At 31.2% G+C, this 25113-nt stretch overlaps 1 protein-coding gene across 3 annotated transcripts in view; it reads left to right on the forward strand.

Moving 5' to 3' along the window:
- The first annotated feature begins 5036 nt into the window (after positions 1-5036).
- LOC107456328 (uncharacterized) overlaps positions 5037-25113 on the forward strand; it is a 28449-nt gene continuing 8372 nt past the window's right edge. The window contains exons 1-8 of one of the 3 annotated variants that reach the window (XM_016074181.4): positions 5037-5176; positions 10068-10171; positions 13511-13580; positions 16312-16480; positions 18456-18645; positions 20644-20742; positions 23071-23181; positions 24634-24697. In XM_016074181.4, the coding sequence (XP_015929667.3) occupies positions 10078-10171; positions 13511-13580; positions 16312-16480; positions 18456-18645; positions 20644-20742; positions 23071-23181; positions 24634-24697 (797 nt within the window). In that variant the 5' untranslated portion in view covers positions 5037-5176; positions 10068-10077. Of the gene's footprint in view, positions 5177-7289; positions 7481-10067; positions 10172-13510; positions 13581-16311; positions 16481-18455; positions 18646-20643; positions 20743-23070; positions 23182-24633; positions 24698-25113 lie in introns of those variants that run through there. The other 2 variants (XM_016074189.5, XM_087160906.1) reach the window with 2 other exon arrangements.

The following is a 25113-nucleotide window of genomic DNA, read 5'->3' on the forward strand; positions in this document are numbered from 1 at the left end:
TTGCGTCCAAAAATATCACTGACACAGGAGAACGATTTTTTTTTCTTCTGATTTTTGTTGCATGACATTTTTGAAATAATCTTAAATATTTATTATCGCTTATTTTAAATCTGCAATCCGTTTCTCTTTTGAAACTACAGTTTTTATGCAATTTAATGCTATATTCCTAACTAGGATTTTTTTTTTTTAAATTCACTCGTGTGAATGGTGACTGCCCCAATTGTCTGCTACGCAACGAGTGATAGGAATTAGGCGATAATGCTATTCAGTTTATTATGCGATACGTGAATGTAGTCTTTTAAATGTAGTAGAATGTCTTTTTTTTATTTTTAAGACCTATTTTCAAACAAGCAGACAAGTGTAAACGTATAGTGCGAGTCGTCATGGTACAAGGAATGGAGCGTTCGAATCTCGGCGATGGCTGGTTGATACGAATTCCGCTTCCGGCTTGCACCGACCAAAGCGCTGATGTAAAATACCCTCAATGGTAGATGGAACGGTTGGAGTCCTTTTGCCGTCAGGCTAACCGCGCGAGGTTTTTATGGTTTTCCTCTCCGTGCAGGTTGGCTCCAACACGAAGGCAAATTTCTCCCAATACTTGTTTTTGAAATTTCCTTGTTTTCTGGATTAGATTCAAAATTACAAGGCTACGGAGTTGAACATTAGTAATCGTAAACCCAAAGAAAGAATCGGGTAGGCTGTTCACCGACGATTATAAATGTATGGTGTATAGTTAAACCAATACGAATACGTTCATCAGTCTCTTGTTTCAGACAAAAAAACAAATAAATAAATAAACTAAATTAAAAAATAACATTTAAAAAGCTTACTGCTTTCCAAACAAAACTAATTTCAGATTTGAAACCCCCATATTCGAATTTGGGAAGATCAAACATTAGAATAAATTCAACAAACGAATTGTTCTCCAGTATTATTAATGATTTGAACGTGAATGTAGTTTTGAGTTTTATTTCTCCTATTAGTTGGGGCACGTTTCTAATTGTCGCAAATTGAAACATCTTAAGATAAAAATGTGGCCTATAACATTAAAAATTTTTTTCAAGAAATTAAGATATTTTAAATGAAATTTTCTATTCTTTCAAACTATACCCTTGAATTGCCTTATTATCTAAATATCTATAAAAAACTAAACTGTAAATGTTTTTAGTGGGATCATATGATAGTATTCATAAGGCATTGATTTTAAATGTTGATGTCTAGAAATATTAAGTATACTTTAAATTTCTTATATATGAAAATTATATATTTTTAATGTCGAATCACTTGACTTAATTTTAAGCAATTAGAAAATGAAATTTTTCTTCCTTATCCGTCGAAAATGACGATTACCACTTATGTAAAGTCATCATTTAAAATTAAGATTTGTTCTTTTTTTTTTCTGATGGAAAAGTCAGTTATGAATCTTAAGAAATAGTATTTGTTGTTAGTAAAGTATGTGAGTAAGAATTCTTTCACTATTTTCTTTCGTTGGATTTGTATTCTATTTGAAATACCTTAAACACGGTATTTTTAAATTTCGACTCACTTTTGGAGGTGAGTATTTTTTTTCTCTTACAATACTTAAATTAGCACTCTTTTTTTTTTCCTTCTTAATTGGGTATAATATAGCCTACGTCACAGGTTGTGTTGTTCCTACTAAATTTAACCCATGAACGGCATTTTCTGCGAGCCTAACTTCAAGCCACAAATAAACAAACGAAGTGTTCGATCGTTTAAATAGCTGCTCGCCAGATTTTATTGCATTATAAAGAAAAGTTATTGAAACTAAATACAACTAAATAAACAACAACAACTAAAACAAATAACAACAACTACTAATAACAATAACTAAATAAACAACAACTAAATTCCATTCGTTTAGCATTGCGTCATATGTTGTTCCTACGAAATCGAAGTAGTTGTGTTTTTTTCATATTACACCCAATTGTCTTAATTGGAGTTGATGTCTGTTGTTTTAGTCTGAATCCACCAGTACGCATCTTTTCTTACAATCTTTATTTTATACATTTTTGGTTTTAGAGAGAAAAAAAAACACAGTTTTGCCATTTTAAAAACTTAAGGTCCTGAATTGTTTTAAATTAACCCCATTGCTAGCTGGAGGTATCAAGTTCAATCCTGACAGCCGACAAAACAATCAACGTGTATAAGCAAGCTGCAGGTTAAATCTGTCGTGGTTGAAAATTCTTCCGTTGGTTGTGGTGTGGGAGTTCGGAGAGATGGGTACCAGCTCAGGCGGTGTTCACGTCATCTAGCCAGGGTCAAACTTACGTGGCATTTCTACCATGGCTTTTAAAAGGTAGAGCCCTAAAAATTGGACTGAATGTATGACCATGGTTGGAAGATGAAGATCTCCCTGAGCAGTTTTACCTAAACAGAGCACTCCCATTCTATACCCCATTTTTCTGATTACAGTATGCAGACATGTCTTCAAAAATCCACTGCAGAACGATGTAAAAAAAAAAAAAAAAAAAAAATCGCGCTTTATGCTTTCTGTTACAGTGCTATCGCTTGTATTTTATGGTGAATATTGCATGTAAAATTGTTTTCTATCACCCTTCAAATTTATGCCCATAAGTTTCGAAACAATCTGTATAATGTATAATAACCATTTCATTTTCCAGGGCCACGCTCCTTAGCACGTTGAATGCCATGGGGGTCACCGGTGACCGGCGAAACCATGATTATTAGAAGCACATAATTGAGTAAATTTTTAATTTTTTTTAAATATTATTATCGTTACTAAAATGGTTTGAAGAAATTCATGCAATATAGAACACACAAAAATAGTTTTATTTATATATACATGGATGCCTACTTATTTCGGACAGTGAATAAATACATATTTTCAAGTGGTAGTTTATTATTCGTGATTCTTGGTTTAATAAATTCAATTTAGTAGATTTTTATCCACTATTATTCTAAACAATTCGCAGGCTTATATAATTCACCACTTTTTCTGATATGGCATGCTAAATCTTTTAAAAAAAACTTTGGCCAGGCGGGCAAGCCATGTAAAATTAGCGTGGCATTCAACGTGTTAAATATGTTTGCTTTCGTATCACGATTAATCCTTTAAAACTTTGACGCACACGCAGATGTCCCTTTTATAATTTTTTCGGACCCTCTAATTTCAAGCAAAATTTTATTATGGTATTTCTTAACAGTAGTTAGAAGAAATATTTTTCATTCGTATTCAAAAATTTATCAATAATAGATTTTCTAAATTAAAAAAAATTCAATTATGAATAACTTTCTCTCTTAGATCTAAATAGCTGCAAATAAGTGCAAATTTGAAAAACTATTGTTTGCAGTCAGCCGGGTTTGGAAGAATTTATCTTTAAAACAGAAAACAACATCTGTGCTTCTTGCTGTATTTTCTAACCATAGATTATTAAAGTGCTAACTATAATATTTTTCATTTATTTTGACTTAATAAAAATAATGAAAAATGTATGAAACATTTGTTTAATAAAAATTCTGCGTCAAAGGGTTAAAACAGAGCTTACACGATTTCACGAGCTAAATATTCACTCAATGTGCTTAATCATGTTTAAACTAAGTGAAAATCTTCTTTCAGCAATTATTTTTGTTCTAAAAAAATTGAAACTGATTCATCACAAATATATAATTAAGATTTTGAAACTTATTATTATAATTCAGATTTTGAAACGTATTCTTAGGCGTACTGACGTTTTGTTTCTTTATTAAATTTAAACTATGGATAGTTTTACTATTGCTTAAACTATGATTGAAACATTTTTCTTCAATTATTAAAAAAACTATAAATTTGCTGCTCTTTAACAAAAAAATCTTTCGCAAATGACATACAATTGAACAAGTACTATAAGCTAGAGTCCCTGAATTTGACAGGCCGACTTATCATTTATTTTTGGAGCAAAGAGCTAACATAAGCACATAACATAACTAATACTAACATAACGTTAACTTACGAACTTGTTTGCTCCAATATTGCTTGATAGGTCAGCTCTGATAGTATAGGAGCCTTACTATAAGCCTACAAGTAAATAAATAAATGAGAGGAAAATGCATTTTTATATGGGTGAAGACCGTTTTGTATTTTACCTCGTAATTACAGTCGGCACTAAATAATTACCATATGTCGAGGTTACCCTTTGTACCGTTAAAATTGCATTTTAGCAAATAAAAATTTAATTGAAGGTCGATAGTAAAATACAAAAACATTTCTTTCATTTTTATTAACCCTTTCGCGCCGACTGTCACAAATAAGTGCCAGTATGAAACCGTATCGACCAGGATAAAAAGATAAAACTGGTAATCATAGTAATTCTTCAGCAGTTTATTAGTGGGCGGAGTTATAATTGTTTGATTTATTTAATTCACCATTACTTTGTTCAAAATAAAGCTATTTAGTTATACTTTCAATTAACATTGATTATATATATGATTAAACTAACAGTAATTAAAGTAAAAGAAAAGTAAATCTGTCAAATTAGCAACGACTACATTTAAGCTACCGTTTTTTATTTAATTACATCCTGATTCTGATTTTGTACGAATGCTTTTCTGAATCACCCGTCCCCAAGGGGTTAATTAATGGTTTTTTTCTACTTGAATGACGTTCCGTAAGTACCATTATTTGCTAAGAGTTATAATAATAGAGCTACGGTTGCACTGAGGATAGAGTGTTCGCCTTCCATTGAGGTAAAGCAGGTTCGAATACCAGCGGTGACTGGTTGATACGAATCCTACTCCTGGCTCCCACCTCCCGTAGTGATGATGTAGAATATCCTCAATGGTAATTAAAATGATTTCTTGCTAAAAATAAAAGTTTAAATTTATCTGAGTGGAAATACCAATTTAATGTTAATCCAATTTGTTTGGGCCCGTTCGAACTTGCATTCATATTATAAATATCTGATTTATTTACATGCAGTGGTGTAGCCCAAAACATTTAACTTTTTAGAGTCCTCCCTGTTTTAGGTCACGTATTTCTATTCACCTTCACTAACCTTATCAGCAAGGGGCCGTATTATCACCCCTTTTTCCTTATTGTTACCTGCATATCTGCCCATTCACAAATTGTAGATATAATATATAAGCAATCACAAGGTTTGTCCAGTTTCTGTCTGCAACTAGCCAAATTCGGATTAATTGCGTCTTTTTGGAAGATAAGGTAAGAGTTTTACTTGTTGTAAGAGAATTTATGTTACATGTTTTGATAAATTTTCCCCTAGTATGTAACAAGATTCTTATTGAAAATGTGACGGTGAAATTCTTCTAATTATTTTTTTCTTTTTGAAAGACATAACATATTAGTTATTTCATTACTGCTTTAATCTGAATGTTGCGAAGTTGTTTTAAATGAATATTTACTAGGAATCTGCCTTTTGGCACCTTCCTATTTTATCTTGTATTGAATGAAATATGGCAACGAGAGAAAAATTCGATACAAATAAGAATAAGAAGTAGAAAAAAAACAATGAAAATCAATTTACATAACTGCTAACTCTTCCGGTTTTTCCGGAAGATTTTATTTTTATATTTAAAATGATAGCAGAGATCTTATGCCTCTAATTTAATTTAATTATTGGCTTTATAAATATAATTTAAAATAATTTTAACTCCCACATAATAAAATTAGTTATGTATGCATATTAATGCATAATAATCATTATTTTGTTCTTCATCTACTATTCAACTAGAGGATATATTATGGACATAGAGACATTCTTCAAATAACTTGTTTTTAATAACAATGTGAACTTTTAAGACAAAAAACTTTACATTATTTATTACTTTATTTGTCATATTGTATGGTGATAATTGTAATGCCTCCTTTGTACTGTAACAGGTTCTGAAATTAACAGATTGGTTTTTACACATTGCTTGTATTTTTATGATGAATGGGAAAATTGCCGAAAGTGGACCGAGTTGCCCAACTTAAAAATTCAGTTCAGTTTAGTCTATAGTGCGGTTTATGCTCTAGAATAATGTAAAAAGATTTCTGCCTGTGAATTGTTCATTTTGTTGTCATATAAATAGCACTCAGAAAAATCATCTTCAAGGCGAATTAAAGTTAGCAGGTATGAATATGCAGTCGCAAAAAGTATGGGTTATAAATAAAAACTAAGTTAAAATTCGACATCCTCCTTCTCATTGGACTTCATTGATGCACAGAGGATTGACTCGTCAAAGCATATAAAAATTATACAAAAATAGAGCAATGAATATGTAAATTTTGTACAAAAATTATACGAAAGTGGGCCGTGGGATAGTAAAAAGCTAATAGCAAGGCTGTATCTGATGTTACCAGTAATTAATTCTATACTAAAGATGCAGCTAAAATTTGCAGTGTCGCCATCCAGTGCTTTCTAATAAAATTTGGCCTTTCTTTCGTCAAAGTAAGTTCTTTTTTTTTGTTTTTGAATCCTTGTGTAGATTCCTTATTTCTTATGCACAAGGATGCACCAGTAATCTTCCTCGGAAATTTGTTTTCACAAGTGTGTAATTTTTAATGAAAGTTTTGTGGGCAGTGCCCAAGGCAGTTGAGTCGTAAGTAAGGATCGGTCGTAAACATATCAAATAACTGAGCCCTTTGTTAGAAAGTGAAAGATTTAAGTAAACTCTGATGAGATGCTTTAACCCTTTCGCGCCGACTGTCACAAATACGTGACAGCAAAAAACCGTATCAATCAGGGTAAGAAGATAAAACTGGTAATCAAAGTATTTCTTTAGCAGTTTATTTGTGGGCGGAGTTATAATTTTTCGATTTATTTAATTCACCATTACTTTGTTCGAAATAAAACTATTTAGTTATACTTTGAATAAACATTGATTATATATATGATCAAACTAACAATAATTAAAATAAAAGCAAAGTAAGTCTGTCAAATTAGTAACGACTACATTTAAGTTACCGTTTTTTATTTAATTGCAACTTGATTCTGATTTTGTACGAATGCTTTTCTGAATCACCCGTCCCCAAGGGGTTAACGCGAAGAATGTACTTTGTTTACACGTTCAGGAAACACGTTCTCTCTAAATTAATTTATCATTAAAAATCACCCTAAATGTTTTTCTTGCTTTATTCTGGGTACAATCTTGTTGAGTATCTTGATATTTTGCGCGATAGGTTTTTTTGCTTCCTTCTAAGAAATCGTCTTATGCTTCCTAATAATTAATAACAGTGATTTTTCAACACTTATCTTAATTTTCCAAAGATCACCGCATTTTTCAATGAGTCGACAACTTTGGTTAAGATCTTTGATAGATTTATTTGCGCATCTGGAATTTAGATATAATTTCTGTGTCATCAGCACAGTAGGCAGTCATTTGATGTGTCTTCGTTAGGGAAATCGTAGGTGTAAGGTGTATAGAAAACAGAACCGAGGATACTCCTTCGGGACACCTCTGCCATTATTTCTCTGATGAATGACAGATTATTTTTCAGTTTCACTTGGAATTTTCAGTTTATGAGGTAAGAATTTTTAAGGAGAATGCTATCTATTGATTGGGAAACACATAAAAATTGCTACAAACTTCGAGTTGATTTTTTTTTCTCAAATGCCCTCCCGGAATCGACATTTCGTCATTCGGGTATCTACAGGGGCAGAGCAGATTTGCTGGCCACTCTATCAGGGGCACCATAGTAGGTGAGCCAACGTTGCTCTCATAATAAGAAGGATCGATAATATATAGAAGAGATGGAAAGAACATTCATGCCTTATCCGGGATTCGAACTCGGAAACTTTCTGACTTGAGGTCAGCTCCCTGGACCACCATACACGCCAGTCGGCATTTCGAATTCATCACCATATATATATTTTCGATATTTAAAAGAGTAGATTAAGAGACTCTAATAGGGCTCTCACAGAGGTCTTGTAAAAATTTAATTCTTCTAAGGAAAACGAGACTGATCTGGAGAATATAATATATTGTTTTTGCGATAATCTCTGTCTACCCTCAACATTTGATGTTTTAAGGAAAGATTTTTTTAATTGGTAATAAACTGGAACAGAAATTTTTAAAAGAAATAGAATTTTTATAGACCTTTTAGAAGAGCTTAAGAATATGATAATTTGTCCATATCCAACCATACCAGAATACCACATTAAATGGTAGGTATACCTCTGTATGTTATTTTTTTAGAAAAATATATCCACACGAGAACTATTATTTCCTGGTTGCAAATTGAAAAAAAAAATCCCATTTAATTCCTAAAATTAAAAAAAAAAAAAAACAAAAACGTTCAGGTAGGATTTAAGGCTCGCGACCGTGAGAACGTGAGTTTGAATTGAATATTCACTTGCCGAAGAATACACGTGCACTTAATGGTGAGTGCTGCACGTTAAATCAGTTGGGATCACAAAGTCCTCCTAGTTTCCATAAAAAATCAATGCTTCTGTATTAGAGATAGATCTTTCTCTGGCTTATTTTAAAATCATGATATGTGGATGATTGAATGGAGTATGAATAGGTCCTCATTATAAAACGGGCTGAAGTCGTATTCTTGGCCATAGATGGTGCCGCTGAAGAAACAAAAAACGCACCTTTTGCCTTAAAAATTCGCTTGATTTCCAAGCAGGCTCGCTAGTTAAAGTTGAGTGAGTTAAAACAATTTTTAGACAAGCAACACATAACCAACTGCGACCGTAGATCGTGAATACAGGGTTGTCAACTATTATGCTTTTTGCAAAATATTTTAAAGAGCGGTGGACAAAACGACAGTGTTCTGAATTTTGGTTTATTTTGTTAACATTATTAAAGCTTCACTTTGAGAAATGTGAAAAATAAGTGACTTCTTTTTATAAACTGTTGAATTATAATCATATAGTGGTAAAAAAAAATACCCACTTTAAATTAAATTTACTAATCGAAGAAGCACACATAACCCGGGGTGCCACAGGCGACTAAAAATGAGAAAAAGGGGGTTTAATAAAAAGGAAATATCTATTAAAAGAGTTTAAAACTAGCAATTTTTTTCTAGTACATTTCTTTCAGTTTATTATTGAAGGTGCTTGCAAAGAATTTTTTTGTTTTAAAAATAAATAATTTACAATGTATGTCATGGTAGTAGTTACCATTCAATAATTACGTAAACTAAATAAACAAAAATGAATGAAGTGTTTTTAACACTCCTTACAATTTCAGCCACTAGTGACAGCCCTGTAATAACGAAACATAAGAGCAGCGATGGCTCAGGGGATAGAGTGCTTGCTTTCCAATGAGATGATTCAGGCTCGAATCCTGCACCCGGCTCACACCGATCATATTGCTGACGTAAAATATCCTCAAAGGTAAACGGATCATGGGTTAGAGTTCACGGCTTTCCGTGGGAGATTTTGGTGGTTTTCCTATCCCTGTAACATAAATGCTGGTAAGTTCCTCAAAAAGTCCTTTACAAAGACTATTTTGTCCCAATGTTTGAGCCAGGAATTCTCTTGTTTTCCAGGTTTGGTTCAAAATTACCGGGTTACTGAGTTAAACATCGATAGTCATAAACTCATAATTGTGTCGGCTGTTCAACGTGGGTTTATAATAACGAAATCCTTATGTTAACATTTCTTACTTTCTTTGAAAAAGGAACCCTTCTTTAAATCCAAAAGTATAATATAAATGCTATAGTAATTGCTATGCACTTAATTGCTATGCCCTTAGTTGCTATGTATAGTAATTGCTATGCACTTTAATGCTATTAGTAATTCCCCTTTTTTAAAATACCATTTTAACTTTTTGAGGTCATAACGCAAAATCTTCATACCGAAATATTTTTTTTCTCCTCAAAATTACATAAATTAGTGGTCACAAATAAAATAATTTTATGCCTCCTTCTCATAATCATTATGCCTCCTTCTTATAACCTTCTCATAACCATTTTCGAGCATCAGTGTTGATGCCTGTAAAAAGACCGTAAGTGGTAACGAATATTCCTTGGTATGAATTTAAGGAATTAGTTAGTTGAGTAACTAGTCTCATTTTTGAAACATGTTAAAGGAAACATTGGCCTTTAATTATTAAAAGAAAATTGTTTAAAAAAATTCATAGATTTTTTTTCAATATTTTAGTTAGCTTTATATGTGGCCAGAAATGAAATCAAAGATATATATTGTGAGGAGTCATTTTCCGTCCAATAGAAACGATTCAAGAACTATTCTAAATGTTCTGAAAGGTAAGAATTATTTTCGATACAATTCAATATATCCAACTTTCTTAGGTTATATTCAGGGGTGAACGGAAAAAGAAGAATAGCTAAATTCTGTTGCAAATAAAAAAAAAGAAAACATTATTCCCATAAAGAGAGCCTGTTTACATCTAAGTGCACGCCAAAGTGATGCCTAGTTCCAAGTGCGTACGTATGTCAACATCGCCAACTTTTGAAACGATGTTGCGCAGACATCGTTTTGTTTGCTTTCTTAAATCATGTGAAATGAGAAAAACAAATTCTATTGAATAGAAACTATTGCTTCCCCTCCCCCCGTAAAATAAGAGAGTTTCATCATGTTTAAATAATATTTATGTTGCAAACAGCTGTATTACGTTATTCGGAAAAGTTGACAGTATGCAATGTGTTAGAATAAATTAAATTCGTAGTATTGATTATAGCAGCAAAAGTTTTTGTTTTTAAGAAACAACATAAAATGTATTGAAATACATCCATTTTGCTCCGAAAAACTTTATTTTTGTCATGTATGTTTCTTAGTCTAATTTCATGATGAATGAGAAAAGGGTTGTAAGGCCTCAGACGCCCAGTTCCACTACAACGAACAAACGAATTAAAATAACATCGAATTTGAATTTACAAAAGCACTTTAACCATAGCTATCAACTTTTACGAACTTTTTGCAAGATTTTATTTTTATATTTAAATTGGTAATAAAATTTATGCTTTTGTTTAATGTTTCAAAGTAATAAATTTAAAATAAAATGATTTGAACCACCAGTATGTATGTACAGATTAAGATGATATTTTTAATCTTGATAGTTACTTTACAATTTAGCATAATATACATATATTTGCAGTGCACAAAAAGAAAAATAAACGAATGACTTTTTTCTTAATGACTTTTGATCGAATTTTTACATTCTAGGACCAACTCTTAATGGTTTGAAGGGGTAACCTCAAATATGCGAATAAATTAGTGCACACGATATTTTAAGTTCAGAAATCAGGCACAAAACGTACTTTCTCTGAAAAAAAAACACCCTTTTTACTATCAATTTGGATTTCTGACCCTCAGAATTAAAAAATTTTGTATGCAATTATAAAATTCGCTTATCCAAAAATTATTTCTGGCAAAACTAAATTTTTGCAAATATTTATTATTTTTTTTCTTTTTATTTAAAATTCATCGAAATTTCTTTTAATATATACAGGGTGTCTCAGTTAAGCGTTTCAGAACTTCCAAGAGGGGTAGGGGGCATACTAACGACTCGAAATCATATAGCAATGTGGGGTCGGAAATGCTTTCCTGAAGCGGTGACGTACACAGAAGCACCATAAAGAAAAGAGACCGTAAGTGAAAAATCGCTATAAAAATACATTGAAAAAATTATATGGCCTCCTCAGTCACCCGACCTATCATTTCTTGATTTCTGGAGTCATATGAAAACACTGGTTTATGACACCCTGTTGATAATACTGGTTGCAAGAATCGCAGTAGCTGCCTGCGAGATATGCCTGGAGTATTGCAGAATGTTCGAATGTCCATGAGCCGGAGATGTGAGGTGTACACTGTAGCCGGTGGTAGAAACTTCGAACACTTACTTTGGCCCATGTACCATATAATTTTTTCAATGTATTATTATAACGATTTTTCACTTACAGTCTCTTTTCTTTATGGTGCTTCCGTGTACGTCACCGCTTCAGGAAAGCATTTCCGACCCCACATTGCTATATGATTTCGAGTCGTCAGCATGCCCCCTACCCCTCTTAGAAGTTCTGAAACGCTTAACTGAGACACCCTGTATATATTATATATATATATATATATATGTAATAAAAAAATTAAATACTTTTGTATTAATAAAAGCATTAAAACTTCATTCGTTTTCATAAAATATCTTTAGTAAAGGATAAGGGTAGAAATTCTATTTTGGGACTTCAAGGCTAAAAACATGCCAATGAATAATAATTAGATTTATACTTCAAAAGAGAAGTTATTTTAAGATCTTTCACTTCCATATAAGGAAAGATTAAACGATTTGCTATGAGTAATAAATAAATTGATGAGGCGTAAGAATACAGAAAAGGCAATATGACTAGCCTCTTCACAACTTGTGATCATCCTATAAAACGCAGGACTGAATGTTTTTGCGTGGCTTTTTGTTGTTTATCATGCTTAAATAAAATCCGTCAGCTTAGACGGGATATGGGTCTCCCCCCATCTCCGTCTGGAGAGGGGTTAAACTGCTATTTCACCATCGTTTAGTAAAATAAAATATTATGCCGAAACTGGACTCCTTAATCATGCTGCTTTGACTACTAATTAAGTAAAACAATAACGGTGTGGATACACCGATATTATAAGCCGGCAGGATTCGAACCTGCGCGGGGAAACCCCAATGGATTTCAAGTCCTGGATTACTGGATTATGGATTCCTGGAGTCCTGGTTAATGGATTTCAAGTATAAATCTAATTATTATTCATTGGCATGTTTTTAGCCTTGAAGTCCCGAAATCGAATTTCTACCCTTATCCTTTACTAAAGATATTTTATGAAAACGAATGAAGTTTTAATGCTTTTATTAATACAAAAGTATTTAATTTTTGTATTACATATATATATATATATATATATATATATATATATATATATATATATATATATATATATATATATATATATATATATATATATATATAATAAATAAGTACATACAAGAAAACACGAAGAAAGTTAAGAAAAACAATAAGATTCATTTATTGCGCTTAAGCTGCAAGTAAACAGAACTCATTAGATAAGGTCAAAATGAAGAATAAAACAAAGGAAAATCATAGACATATGAAAAAAAGGGGGGGGGAATAATAAGTAAAAAATAACAAACAACAGTTTATAAAATATATTTAAAAAAAAAAGGATGAAATTTTATTTAAAAAACCGGAAAAATAAAACCGGGAAAAAAAATATATAATCTTTTCTTCAGTCCACACGATTATATCCGCAAAACTGTTGTTTGTTATTTTTTACTTATTATTCCCCTCCCCTTTTTTTTTCCATATGTCTATAATTTTTCTTTGTTTTATTCTTCATATATATATATATATGTATATATATATATATATATATATATATATATATATATATATATATATATATATATATATATATATATATATATATATATATATATATATATATATATATATATATATATATATATATATATATATATATATATATATATATATATATATATATATATAGATAGATATATATATATATAGGTCGCGTTTTTAAAATATTATTTCATAGGATTACAAATATCTCGATTTAGCCACTTCTTCCAGGTGTTCCTTTTTTAAAGCAAGCTGTTACTGTGTCTACGATGGGAAATGTAATAGCAGATATGAATAGCGGGTAAGACGGTTTTTGATTTATTATTTTAATTATATCATACATTTGTTTATTTATAAAAAAGGCTTTTCCACGCCCTATACAATTTGTAAAACAAGAAAAAAAGTTGACAGAGAGAAAAAATAACACCTGCTATTTTATTGCAATAAAATTATTTAATCATAATGAAAACTATTTTAGCTTTACTGTTGAGCCTTGAAAATTGAACTAGTTATAAGAATATTTCAAATCTATCTTTTACTCAAATTAAATAAATTATTTGTTGCTACCCCTCTTCTACAATTATATCTTATGTTTAGTCAATGTATACTTTACATTCAAGAAGAAGAAAAAGTTGAACACTCATGTGGTTAATATTCCGGGAAAAAAAACTCTATGGAAGCTGCTTTCCTACGGACAATATTTTATCTTTGCCAGATAAGTATTTTGTGACTATTACTAATACGAGTTGTTTTTAAAAGTGATTCAACTTGGAAAACGAAATTTGCACTTACGATATCACTATAGCTTAGATATTACTACATTATTGTTTTACAATTATATATAAGAAAAGAAAAGTAAAAGATATTTTCAGACACAGATATTTTCTGTTTTTGATTTTGTAAAGCTACAAACTTTGGAAAGTTGTTTTGTCGAACAAAAATCGGGGACTACTTTTTAAGAAAGTCACAGAACAGTTTCCGTTAAAATAAGTGGTATCGGAGATTCGATGTCAGCACAGTTGAGCTCTTATTTAATTAAAAATATGTTATCGCGTTTGAAATCATGTACAAAGCGCCAAAAAAAATGGTTTACACTGAGGTAATGATCAGATTTTCACGTCTTAGAACTCAACCTTAACGGGTCGAGGGGGGGGGTAACCTGAAATATGTTAATTAATAAGTGAAGACGATTTTTTTATGTTACGAAATCAGACACAAAAACATACTTTTTCTGAATAAACATAACATTCATTCTACGGATTCGGATTTCTAACTCCCAAAATATGGGATGTAGCCGCAGTCTAGGAAATACGGTCCCAATAGTTTGATTAGGATAGAGCTTCAAAGCTTGGACCCCGTAATGTTAATTTGACTTTTCGGATTTTTTCCTTATATCTCGAGAACTTTTTAAGCGAATTGAAAAATTTGTGTGCACAATTATAAAATTCGTTTATCCAACAGTAATTCCATGCAAAAATAAATTTTGTCAAATATTTTTTTTCATTTATTTTTTTTAAATTATTTTATTCAATAAAGGTTCAAAAAATTTTTATTGTAAGGTATATAGTTTTTTTGGGATTTTGAAAAGTGTAAATTTATATGGCGAAATCTTAAAATCTGAGCGAAGTCGGTGGAATAGTTTCTGAGAAATTGCATTTTATATATCCGACTTCTTTAAAATTCAATTTCTCGGGAACTATTTGACCGATTTTGTACTTCGCCATGTTCATTTACATACATTGAAATTATACGAAAAGTCGTATACCTTACAATTCAAAATCTTTTGGACTATTATCAAATGAAATAATAATAAAAATTATTATTTAGAATTGCGTACAAAAATTTTTCAATTCGCTCAAGAACTTCTCGAGATATGGTGAAATACACAAAAAGAAAAATTAACATTTCCCAGATTGTGGTTACCCGCTATACTTTGGGGGTCAAAAATCCGAATCCGTCGAGAAAATGGTGTGTTTATTCTGAGAAAGTACGTTTTTGTGTCTTATTTCGTAACTTAATATATCGTCTACACTTATTCATTAGCATATTTGAGGTCACCCCCTCAAACCATTAAGAATAAGTCCAAGAACGTGAAGATCCGATCATTAGATCAAAAGTTAGTCAGGGTGGTCTGTTTACTTTTTGGCCGCACTTTGCATGCTGATTACAAATACTGTAATATAGTCATTGCAATAATTAAAAAAAATATAAACTCACTATTACATATTGTATTTTCAACAAAAATTCATCAATTAAAAAACGATTTACTTTGGAATGACATCAATTTTTTATAAGGGTCTAATCAACCATGGCAGTTTTAGGTAAGTCCAAAATCAAGCTTTTCTAAAAATAAATCTCATTTGCTATCAATTTTTTCCCCTTACGTTTTAAACTATTTTAATGAATTTAGTGTTAGAGATTTCTGTTTTAATTAAGTGTAATTAAAAACTTACACTAATATCTCCTTCATTTTTCAAAAAGACATTAATTTTTTTAAAACTTAGTACAACAGGTGCCTTGTTTATTCATGACTGATACGCAAAAATTTAGTTTTACATCATAAAAGAAGAAGAAAAGCTCAATTTTATGGCCTACTCTCCCTTCAATACATTATGATTACGAACGTATCATAAAATATATTACTAATCATTTTGGACAATATTCGGTATATAAGCCGGCCAGGTGGCCGAGTGGTTAGCGTGCCTGACTGCGAAGCCAATGGCTGTGGGTTCGAATCCCACACTGGGCATGGATGTTTCTCACTCTCTGTGCTGTCTTCTGATGTGTGAATGTATGAATGTGGCCCACCCTATGAACGGATATTTGTGGCAGTGTGGCGTGGGTAATGTTGCTCGCCTCCGTGACTTTGGTTCACAGGTGCCCACTGGGTAACGATAAATGAGCAACACTTTCGGCATCTTCTAAGGCGAAGAACGAAAGTTCAGTGCCTGCCGTTATTAAAAAAAAATATTCGGTAGGTAGGATTGATGCATCATATTTTTCTAGTAAATATTATAATTGTTATTTCATAGCCATTGTCAAACTCCCCAAATATCCAAGAAGACAGGCATGGCAACAAATATTGAGGAAGAAGAAACGAAATCTCAGGCATTAACTACTATACCTTCATTTTTTGTTATACTTCAGCAATCATTTCAACCAGAGAAAAATTCGCCTGTTATTACGCTACTTCCAGTTCAGGTGAATAATATTCTTCGACTCAAATTTTCTTTTAATTCTTTTTGGTATATTCTTTTTAATTCCTTCTTTTTAGTCGTACTATGGTATGATGAGTTACGCCCAGGATTTCCCATGAGTCATAGAAAAAATATTAACACGTTGAATGCCATGGGGGTCACCGGTGACCGGCACTGAGTTTGCTCGTAGTGCCACGGGGGTCACTGGTGACCGGCGAAGCCAAGTTTATAAATAACACATAATTTCAGTAAATTTTTGATATTTTTATGCTATTAAAAGGGTTTGAAGAAATTAATGCAATATAGAACATACAAAAATAGTTTTATTTACATACCCAGAGATGCCAACTTGCTCCGTACAGCGAATAAATATTTTCAAGTGGTAGTTTATCAGTTATGATTCCTGGTTTAATAAATTCTAAAAAATTCGTAGGCTTACATAATTCACCACTTAATACTGAGATACGTCATACAAAACCGTTTAAAAAACTAGTAGAATCTTTCTAATATTTGCTAATATAGTTTGTCATTATTTAACGTTTGCTAGACGGGCAAGCTACTTTTAAGACAATTAAAAATTGAAGCTTTTAGAATAATTGATAATTTTGCTATCATTTCGAAAGTCTCCCCACGGCTGAACTGGAACGAAGTAAAGTTTCATATGAACTTTTGAATCATTTATATGCAGCTGTGTAGGAAATATTTTTAAATCAAATTTCAAAACAGGGAATCATACCTTAGTTACCACTAAAAAATTTTTCTCAAAAAGCGAAGAAAGTTGGCAAGAATTTTTACCTATACAAAATTAGCGCATAAAGTTAAAGTTTGTGTTTTCCTTTTACAAGACAAGCATAAAAAAAAAACTCTAATATCTAATATATATAATTCTCTTACGTGGCTCCCAAATTTTGGCTGTATTTCTTTTCCGCCGGTGGCAACGTTTGCTTTGTTTTGTTTACGTTACTATTTCTCTTACACGGCGAATCGACCAATGATTGCCGCTAAAAATGTTACATGCCAAATCTAGATGTGGTGGCTCAACATATAGCGCTTTTAAAAACGGAAACTGAAATAACCAGAGAGCATCAGCTGCGGCAATCTCATACTATTAAGCTAGGCAGCAGTGAGTAGTCTTTGTCGATAGATCTCTATTTTAGTATTTTGTTGAAAGCGCTTTTTTTTCACGAATTTATATATTGCGAATTTATTTGACGATTTTTGATTTATATCACGAATTATACTATAGCACATTTCTAATAGGTTTAACGAATTGCATGTCATTTATTTGAATTTAAATTTATTTTAATGACTTAGTATTTACTAAAAATATGTAATTTTTTTTAAAAAAAAAGTTTTTATATGGATTTGAATGAGTGTTTTGAATTCTTAGAATTTTGTGCATTTGCAATGTACCTAAGTTAGTAGCTAGCGAAACGAGCTTGGTTTGCGAAGCAAACCGTATAAGATTGCATGGCAATTTTTGGGGGTTGGCGAGCGTTAGCGAGCAAGGGGCGCAGACCACTAGTATTTATTTATTAATATTTGGAAGAAAGCTTTATTTGTAGCTTTTTACGGCTCTCCTTCCACACTCACACACACTCTCTCTCTCTCACTAAGTTACATATATTTTCCTAGATGGCGCTACAAAATCGTGCGAATACAGTATAAAGGCATCTGTTTTTGTGAATTCTTTCCTTTGAGTTACTAATTAAACTCAAAGCACTGATTTTCATAACAAACGACATAATCTTTTAATTTAGGCGGATATTTGTGTAAATTTCAAGTGGAAGCTAAAATGTATGCCATTCATTTATTTTAATTTTTAGGGTTAGCTGAAATGTTGTAGTTGCATACTTTAATAAGTCCCAAATTCAAAGTAGAATTTAAAAACTATCGAAATCTGATCGAAATCTAAAATTGTTAACTAATTGAAAAATATTTTTTCTGCCTACAATTCATATTTTTTTTCTCCATATTAGATAAACTGTTCGTATTGGGAATTCGTGTTATCTGCTCTATCTTTAGGAATAACATTAGCGTTTTCTAATGAAGAACACAGGAAAACTGACGAGCATAATTTATGGCATTTTATTGATCGCTATAAAGTGAGATATGCTTTAATAATGGAGAATCATACGGAGTTTTTAAGAAGTGCAAAAATACAGCCAAGTAAGTCAATTATAATATATTTTCTATATTTTGCCGTTCTTATTATAATTTTTTGGAATATTTTTTTTTTAAATTCAGTCGGCCATTGAGATAGATAGTTGTTCAGTACAATAATGTGCATATTGTCATTGATTAAAATATTATTGCATAGAAGAATGTTAGTTTCCATTTTTACCATTTCATTTTTGAATCACTGTAGATATACTTGCTCTGCTTTATGAATAAATTACTTCTATTGGTAGCAAATTTTGCTTTTACGTATAAATCTTGATTCAATAAATTTGGGTGCCTGACACATTTCCCTCCAATACTTATTCCTTCACTTAGTCCATAAATTGGTCATTATTTGTTTTTGAATATGACATATCAGTAAATGCTGTTTCGCGGTAGTGCACTGAAATAGTTGTCGATTTCCAATGAATAGAACTGAAATAATATTACTATTACACTGAAATAGTAATATTATGCCGAATATAACTTCATAACATTAACTTCACTTTTCAATATTAACTTCATTAACACTTCTCATAACTTCATTCCAAGTAAAGTCGTGATGAAGATCTTAAATTGTAAAATTGAATAAGGTTATGCAAACTTAAGTCCTGTAATTCAGTAAAAGATTTTTGCTGAAATTGGAACATATTCAGGATGTTGGTTATTGTGCAGTTTTTTTATCGACAATTATGCTTAGAAAAAAATTATTTATTGCCGTGTCTTCGCATACCTTTCTTGTTGGAAATAATTTTGTGGTTTTAGTCATCCTGAAGTTTCAGGACAGTACCTTTCAAAACTTAAAGTATTGGCTAGTATTTAAAAAAAAAAATTAGTTTTATTTCTCAGCTACTAATTTTTTCTAAAACAGACGTATTAGGCAGATTTTTTTGCTTACTATGCATTTTCTTTACAATACTATTGACCCTTTACATTCGAGGCTCTTCTTGCAATTTGTAGTATTGTTTGCTACATTTGCTACTAATTTACTTTTTCTCCTTTACGGAAAATTAATGAAATGTATGAAGTCCACCTTAAACAAATGTATCTGAGCAATCAAATGTGACACAATAATCCACCATATTTAACGATTTTTGGTGCTAATATTCCATCATCGATTTTCTTCCATTGAAATAACGAGGAGACGCGGAAGGTGTAAATTTTCTTTCTCTATTCTCCCTTTTATTCGCGTAGTACAGTATCGAGGATAAAAATTATTATAATGTGCGCCCTCCATTATATTTTAACTCTATGATTACTACAGAACTGTGTGATTGACACAGTACATGCTCAATCTGAATTGCTTATAAGTATTGTTATGTTTCTGGTAAAATGTAATAATTAAGCATTGAATTTTTTTTATAAATCATTAAGGCCGGAAAATTTTTATTGTGAAAATGACACTTAAAATGGGAGTGATACTATTTGAAACATATTTTCCTTCTTCTTTTTATGGAAACTAAATTACTGCCTCTCTAAACTTTTCCTCTCTAAAAATACATAGTAGTAAATACATAGTAGTAATGTTTATAATTTTAGATAATTTTAAATAATTAAGAAATGATTTACTATAGCGGAATCATCATTGCACAGGAATGACACACTCGCATTATGAGTTGTTTTGTTGAAACTATCCCGTGTAATTATAATATTCTTAAAATACATATTTGTGATATTAATAATTTTAGATAATATTAAATAATTATGAAATGAATAATTATGGCGGAATCATCATTGCACATCGATGACACACTGCATTATGAGTTGTATTGTTGAAACTATCCCGTGTAATTATTTTATAAAAATGGCATCCAAATAATAAATATAATACAACGAGGAGTAATTTTTAATATTTGCATTTTTAGCGCTTACTGTTACATTTAATTGAGCCTGGCATCGTCTGTCTTTTACCTATGCGTATTTTCAACATTTAAATACTTTACAAGAAATGTTTGATTCTTACAAATTAATTAAAATACATATTGTGTTTTTTTTTCTCTCTTCTAGATCCAAAATCAAGTTTTCAATTTTTAAGTAGAATAACTGTCACAAAAAATTCCATATCAGAATTGCAGAAGAAATATCTACTGAAATACTTAAAGAAAGGTTTATTTTTCAAAATTCTAATAGTATTTTTTAAGTTTATATAAAGGTATATATTATGTATAAGTATGTATTATGTATAGGTATAGGTATATTTTCCATCCAAATATGTTTTATAAGAAACTGCTGTTTATAAGGTGAGAAGATGCTGGATATGTTGGGTACCTCGGTACTTGGCGCGTAGCGCCACCAACCAATTCATCTTGTACTGGTTGGTTCCGTTCTCAAAAGTCATGAAGAAATAAGCTTATACTGGTAAGGGGAGAAGATGCGTTTATTGAAAAGAGGTATTAAGTTGCAAAAGTTTAAGTTTAGTGACAGTAACCCCTTAACCAGAAACTCTAATAAGAATCATATTAAATAATTAGTTCCAAGGGTTCCTTTAAAAGTAAGTTTACTTTTTTCTAAAAAGAATAATGCTAGTTACTCAAATCATCATTAACAATATTTTGCAGAAACAAGACAGTTTCATTTACTCTAATACATTATTGGTCTATTGGAATTACGTACATTTACAGGCTTGTGTGTTCAAATAGGATTATAAACCTTTGTCAAATACATTATTGCGTGCTTACCAACTCTTCCAAGAAGAAATTATCTTGATATTTTGTGTGGTATCAAAACTTGATTCTTGTTTGAAAGATTTAATTTAAAATGATTTTAAACTACCCTTTCATTTGAATGGTTCAAACCGCTTAAAACATACATGCATGCTAGTTAACTAAAAGTGTTGTAAATGTTGGCTGAAAGAGAATTGTAGTAGTAGTATTGCCCATTAGCATGGGTGAAAGCGAGACGGAAAAGAGGAAAGGATGGTAGTAAAACCATTTCAGTTATAGCTAGTTTTGGGGAGGAGTTTACTTATTCTTTTTTAAATTTTTCAACAATATCTACTTTATCTTGGAAAAGAAGCAGTTTTATATATATGCCGGAATTATAAAAGAAATCCTGATAGTTACAGATATTTCATTTTTTTCGAAAAAAATGCTGGAATGAAATGTTTTACGTACCAGGTTTTTCTCTTTTCCGTCTTGCTATATAAGGGCTTTCACCCATGCCCATTAGCTGGGCACCTGGGACGGCTAAGCAGCCCTTATCCTTGCCTCTGAGTTCTGTTTGTCTTAGATCTTTGTGCTTAGCAGGTAAAAGGGTATCTTTTAAAAATGAATAAAACGTCTGCTTACAATGCCACTTTTCAGGAAAATTTTTCCTAGTGGTAGCACACTTTTGTCTTCACCTTTTCCGGTGCAGTGAGGCTAGCATATGTTACAAACCACTGAAAATGTAATGCTAATTGCTTATAAAACTTTATAGTACTTATATCATACTATACCTTTTAAAAAGCAAGTAAAAAAGGTCAAATCTTTGCAAAATTTACTTAGTAGTTATTTACCGTTTTTTTTCTTAAATTATTTTTGCGCGTCCGGAGCAGTTTATTTCTTTATTTACAAAAAATTGGGCCCCTAACCCATGCATTATGAAAAATAATTTAATCATTGCATAAAAACATTTTGTGTTGAGCAACATTATGGTAGCTTGTCCGGAGCAGTTGGCATCACTGTGAATGATTTATATATTTATATGTGAACGATTTATAAACACTGATTATATTTAAACCCCACCTTGTGGTAGATTTCCTTAACCCCTTGGGGACGGGTGATTCAGAAAAGCATTCGCACAAAATCAGAATCAGGATGTAATTAAATAAAAAACGGTAACTTAAATGTAGTCTTTTCTAATTTGACAGACTTACTTTGCTTTTACTTTAATTATTGTTAGTTGAATCATATATATAATCAATGTTAATTCAAAGTATAACTAAATAGTTTTATTTTGAACAAAGTAATGGTGAATTAAATAAATCAAACAATTATAACTCCGCCCACAAATAAACTGCTAACGAATTACTTTGATTACCAATTTTATCTTTTTACCCTGGTTGATAAGGTTTTATGCTGGCACGTATTTGTGACAGTCGGCGCGAAAGGGTTAATGAAACTTCTAAAATAATTACAAAATTCATCCAAATATTACAAGTGTTGGATTTTGATTGTCTACAACTCAATAAAGTATTTCACACAAAAATTTAGTAGTTGACTGATTTGATTTACTTATCTTGATAAAAAGATCAAAATTAAATGCTCCTCTTACCAATTTTTATCTTTTCCGCAAAATAATTTGATTGAAATTCAAAAATGGTGGGAGAATCATAGTAGCATACATTGTATTTTATTACGTGTAGTGTTATTCAATATGATATGTGGGAATATAAAAGGTGCGTATTCGTGTAATACTGAGGATTTATTTATTTATTTTCTATTTGTTATTTAGAATCGCAAGCCATAGATGAAACCAACAGTTTGCTGAAATCCTTGACTCATAACGAGCACCCAAAGTTTGAAAATCAAAAGAAACTAAATTCGAACTATTTCAACCCAAAAGGTAAAATTTATTTTGAGCAGATTTTTACATGATAAAGAAATTTAAGAAAGAAAGTTAATAAATTATTGAATTAACCTGTAACGTTTTATATTAATATTAAAGAAGCGTTTTGATTTTTTCTGTTTCTTCTATCTTCATCGTCCATACTAAATTATAGGCATATATGGTCTCGTCACCATAGTATACACTGTGACGAAAAACTCAAATAAAAATCTTTCTAAATGGTTCTGTTAATAACCCCACCTTTTCAAAAACTAATTCCTATTCCACAATCTCGGATTCGTTAGGGAAATTGTATTCGTGAAAGCCTAGAAATTCACTCTTATTTAATTTTATAACCATCGTTGAGCAGCCGATTCAATTTTTGGGTTTAGGACTGCTAAGATTCAACTCCGTAGCCTTGTAATTTTGAATCCAATTCAGAGCACAAAGGAACTCTTGGATCAATTGGGAGAAATATGTCTTCTTGGAGGACTTTTTGACGGAACCAATCCGTATTTGCGTTGCATGGAGAGGAAAACCACGATTGCTTAAAGACCACCCAGATTCAGATATCAGCTTGTCTGAGAAGTAAAAGCGGTCTGTTCGCAAGCATGACCACATTAGCACAATTTTGTCGTGGAGCAGGAAATTGTGGAGCCCTGTAACCTCCCTGTCCTAAAGCGGGCTGTTGTGGGTGTGTTTTACTTCATTCTAACGTAACATCACATTACCTATACTATATAAAATGCTTAAAAGTTAAGTTTGCTGCGAGTATAACTAATTTGAAAATTTAGATAATTTCAGTTGAGCTTAATATGAAGGTTCTCTGTAAAAAATAGACTTTCAAATTTCACGAAACTTTCTTTGCTTTTGAAGAAACCGTTCCCTGCTATATGCTCCGAGCAAGTGAAGAAATAACTATAGTAACTTCTACAAGGAAACGAAATTCGTAAAAATTAAAAAAAAATAGTTCGTCATTCTATCCCCCCCAGAAAAAAATCTCTCATTGTTTAATTCGTATAGCTTTGCTAATAATTACTAGATCGTAGGCGAACACAACACAAGAAAGGTCAAAGAGAGCAGAGATAAATTACCAACATGTCCGAGACAGGCTTCGAACCCGAGAACTTCCTAGTAACGAGGCCAACTCTTAGACCACCTTACTTCGTGACTTTATTTTTCAGCGCCTAGTCTTCATCCCAGTTTCGTCATTCTAGTTAACAATCACCAACAATGCACTACGATGAGGTTTCGAGTTGAGGAAACATTTTCGTCTTAGATTTGAGTGTTTGCGTTTCGTCACAAATCACGCAATTTCGGGAAGAAATTATTCTCAAAATTAACGTAATACAGCTCAAAGATTTCTGTATCATCAAAAGTGAAAGTTTTATTTCTAAGAGTGTTTTGTAGCTTTTTCTGTTGTTTAAATTATTAAATTCATTACTGATTTATCTCTTATATTTAATATAGATTCTAAACTTCGCAACATCAACTGTAATTCTGTCCATAGAAAACATCTGAGATCAAAGGAAAGGTAAAATTATTTAAATAATATAGATTTAAAATTAATTTTAAGGTTTGATACCATAAAATTACAGGGCATAGTCAAAGTAATAAATTAAAGGTTTGTCTCATTCGAAAGTATTCCTTGCATTTTAACCCTCTGACGCAGATGGGACAGCGGTGTTGTTTATATATACTTTCTTTCTGACACTCTAGTTGCAAGTAAAAACATGTTTTACTATTTTTTAGTTATAAAAAACAGTTTTATAATTACTGAAAAAATCTGTTTGAATATCGGAATTATATTTGTACTGAAATATAAAATCCAAATAAAGTAGTCTGAATATCGGAATTATATTTGTACTAAAATATAAAATCCAAATAAAATAGTCTGAGAAGTTTTTTTTTCTTCATTCATATTCAAAATTTTATCAATAATTGATTTTG

This window comes from Parasteatoda tepidariorum, chromosome 4 (genome assembly GCF_982258835.1).
Source record: "Parasteatoda tepidariorum strain Cologne lab strain chromosome 4, Ptep-v5.0, whole genome shotgun sequence".
Lineage (NCBI taxonomy): Eukaryota > Metazoa > Arthropoda > Arachnida > Araneae > Theridiidae > Parasteatoda > Parasteatoda tepidariorum.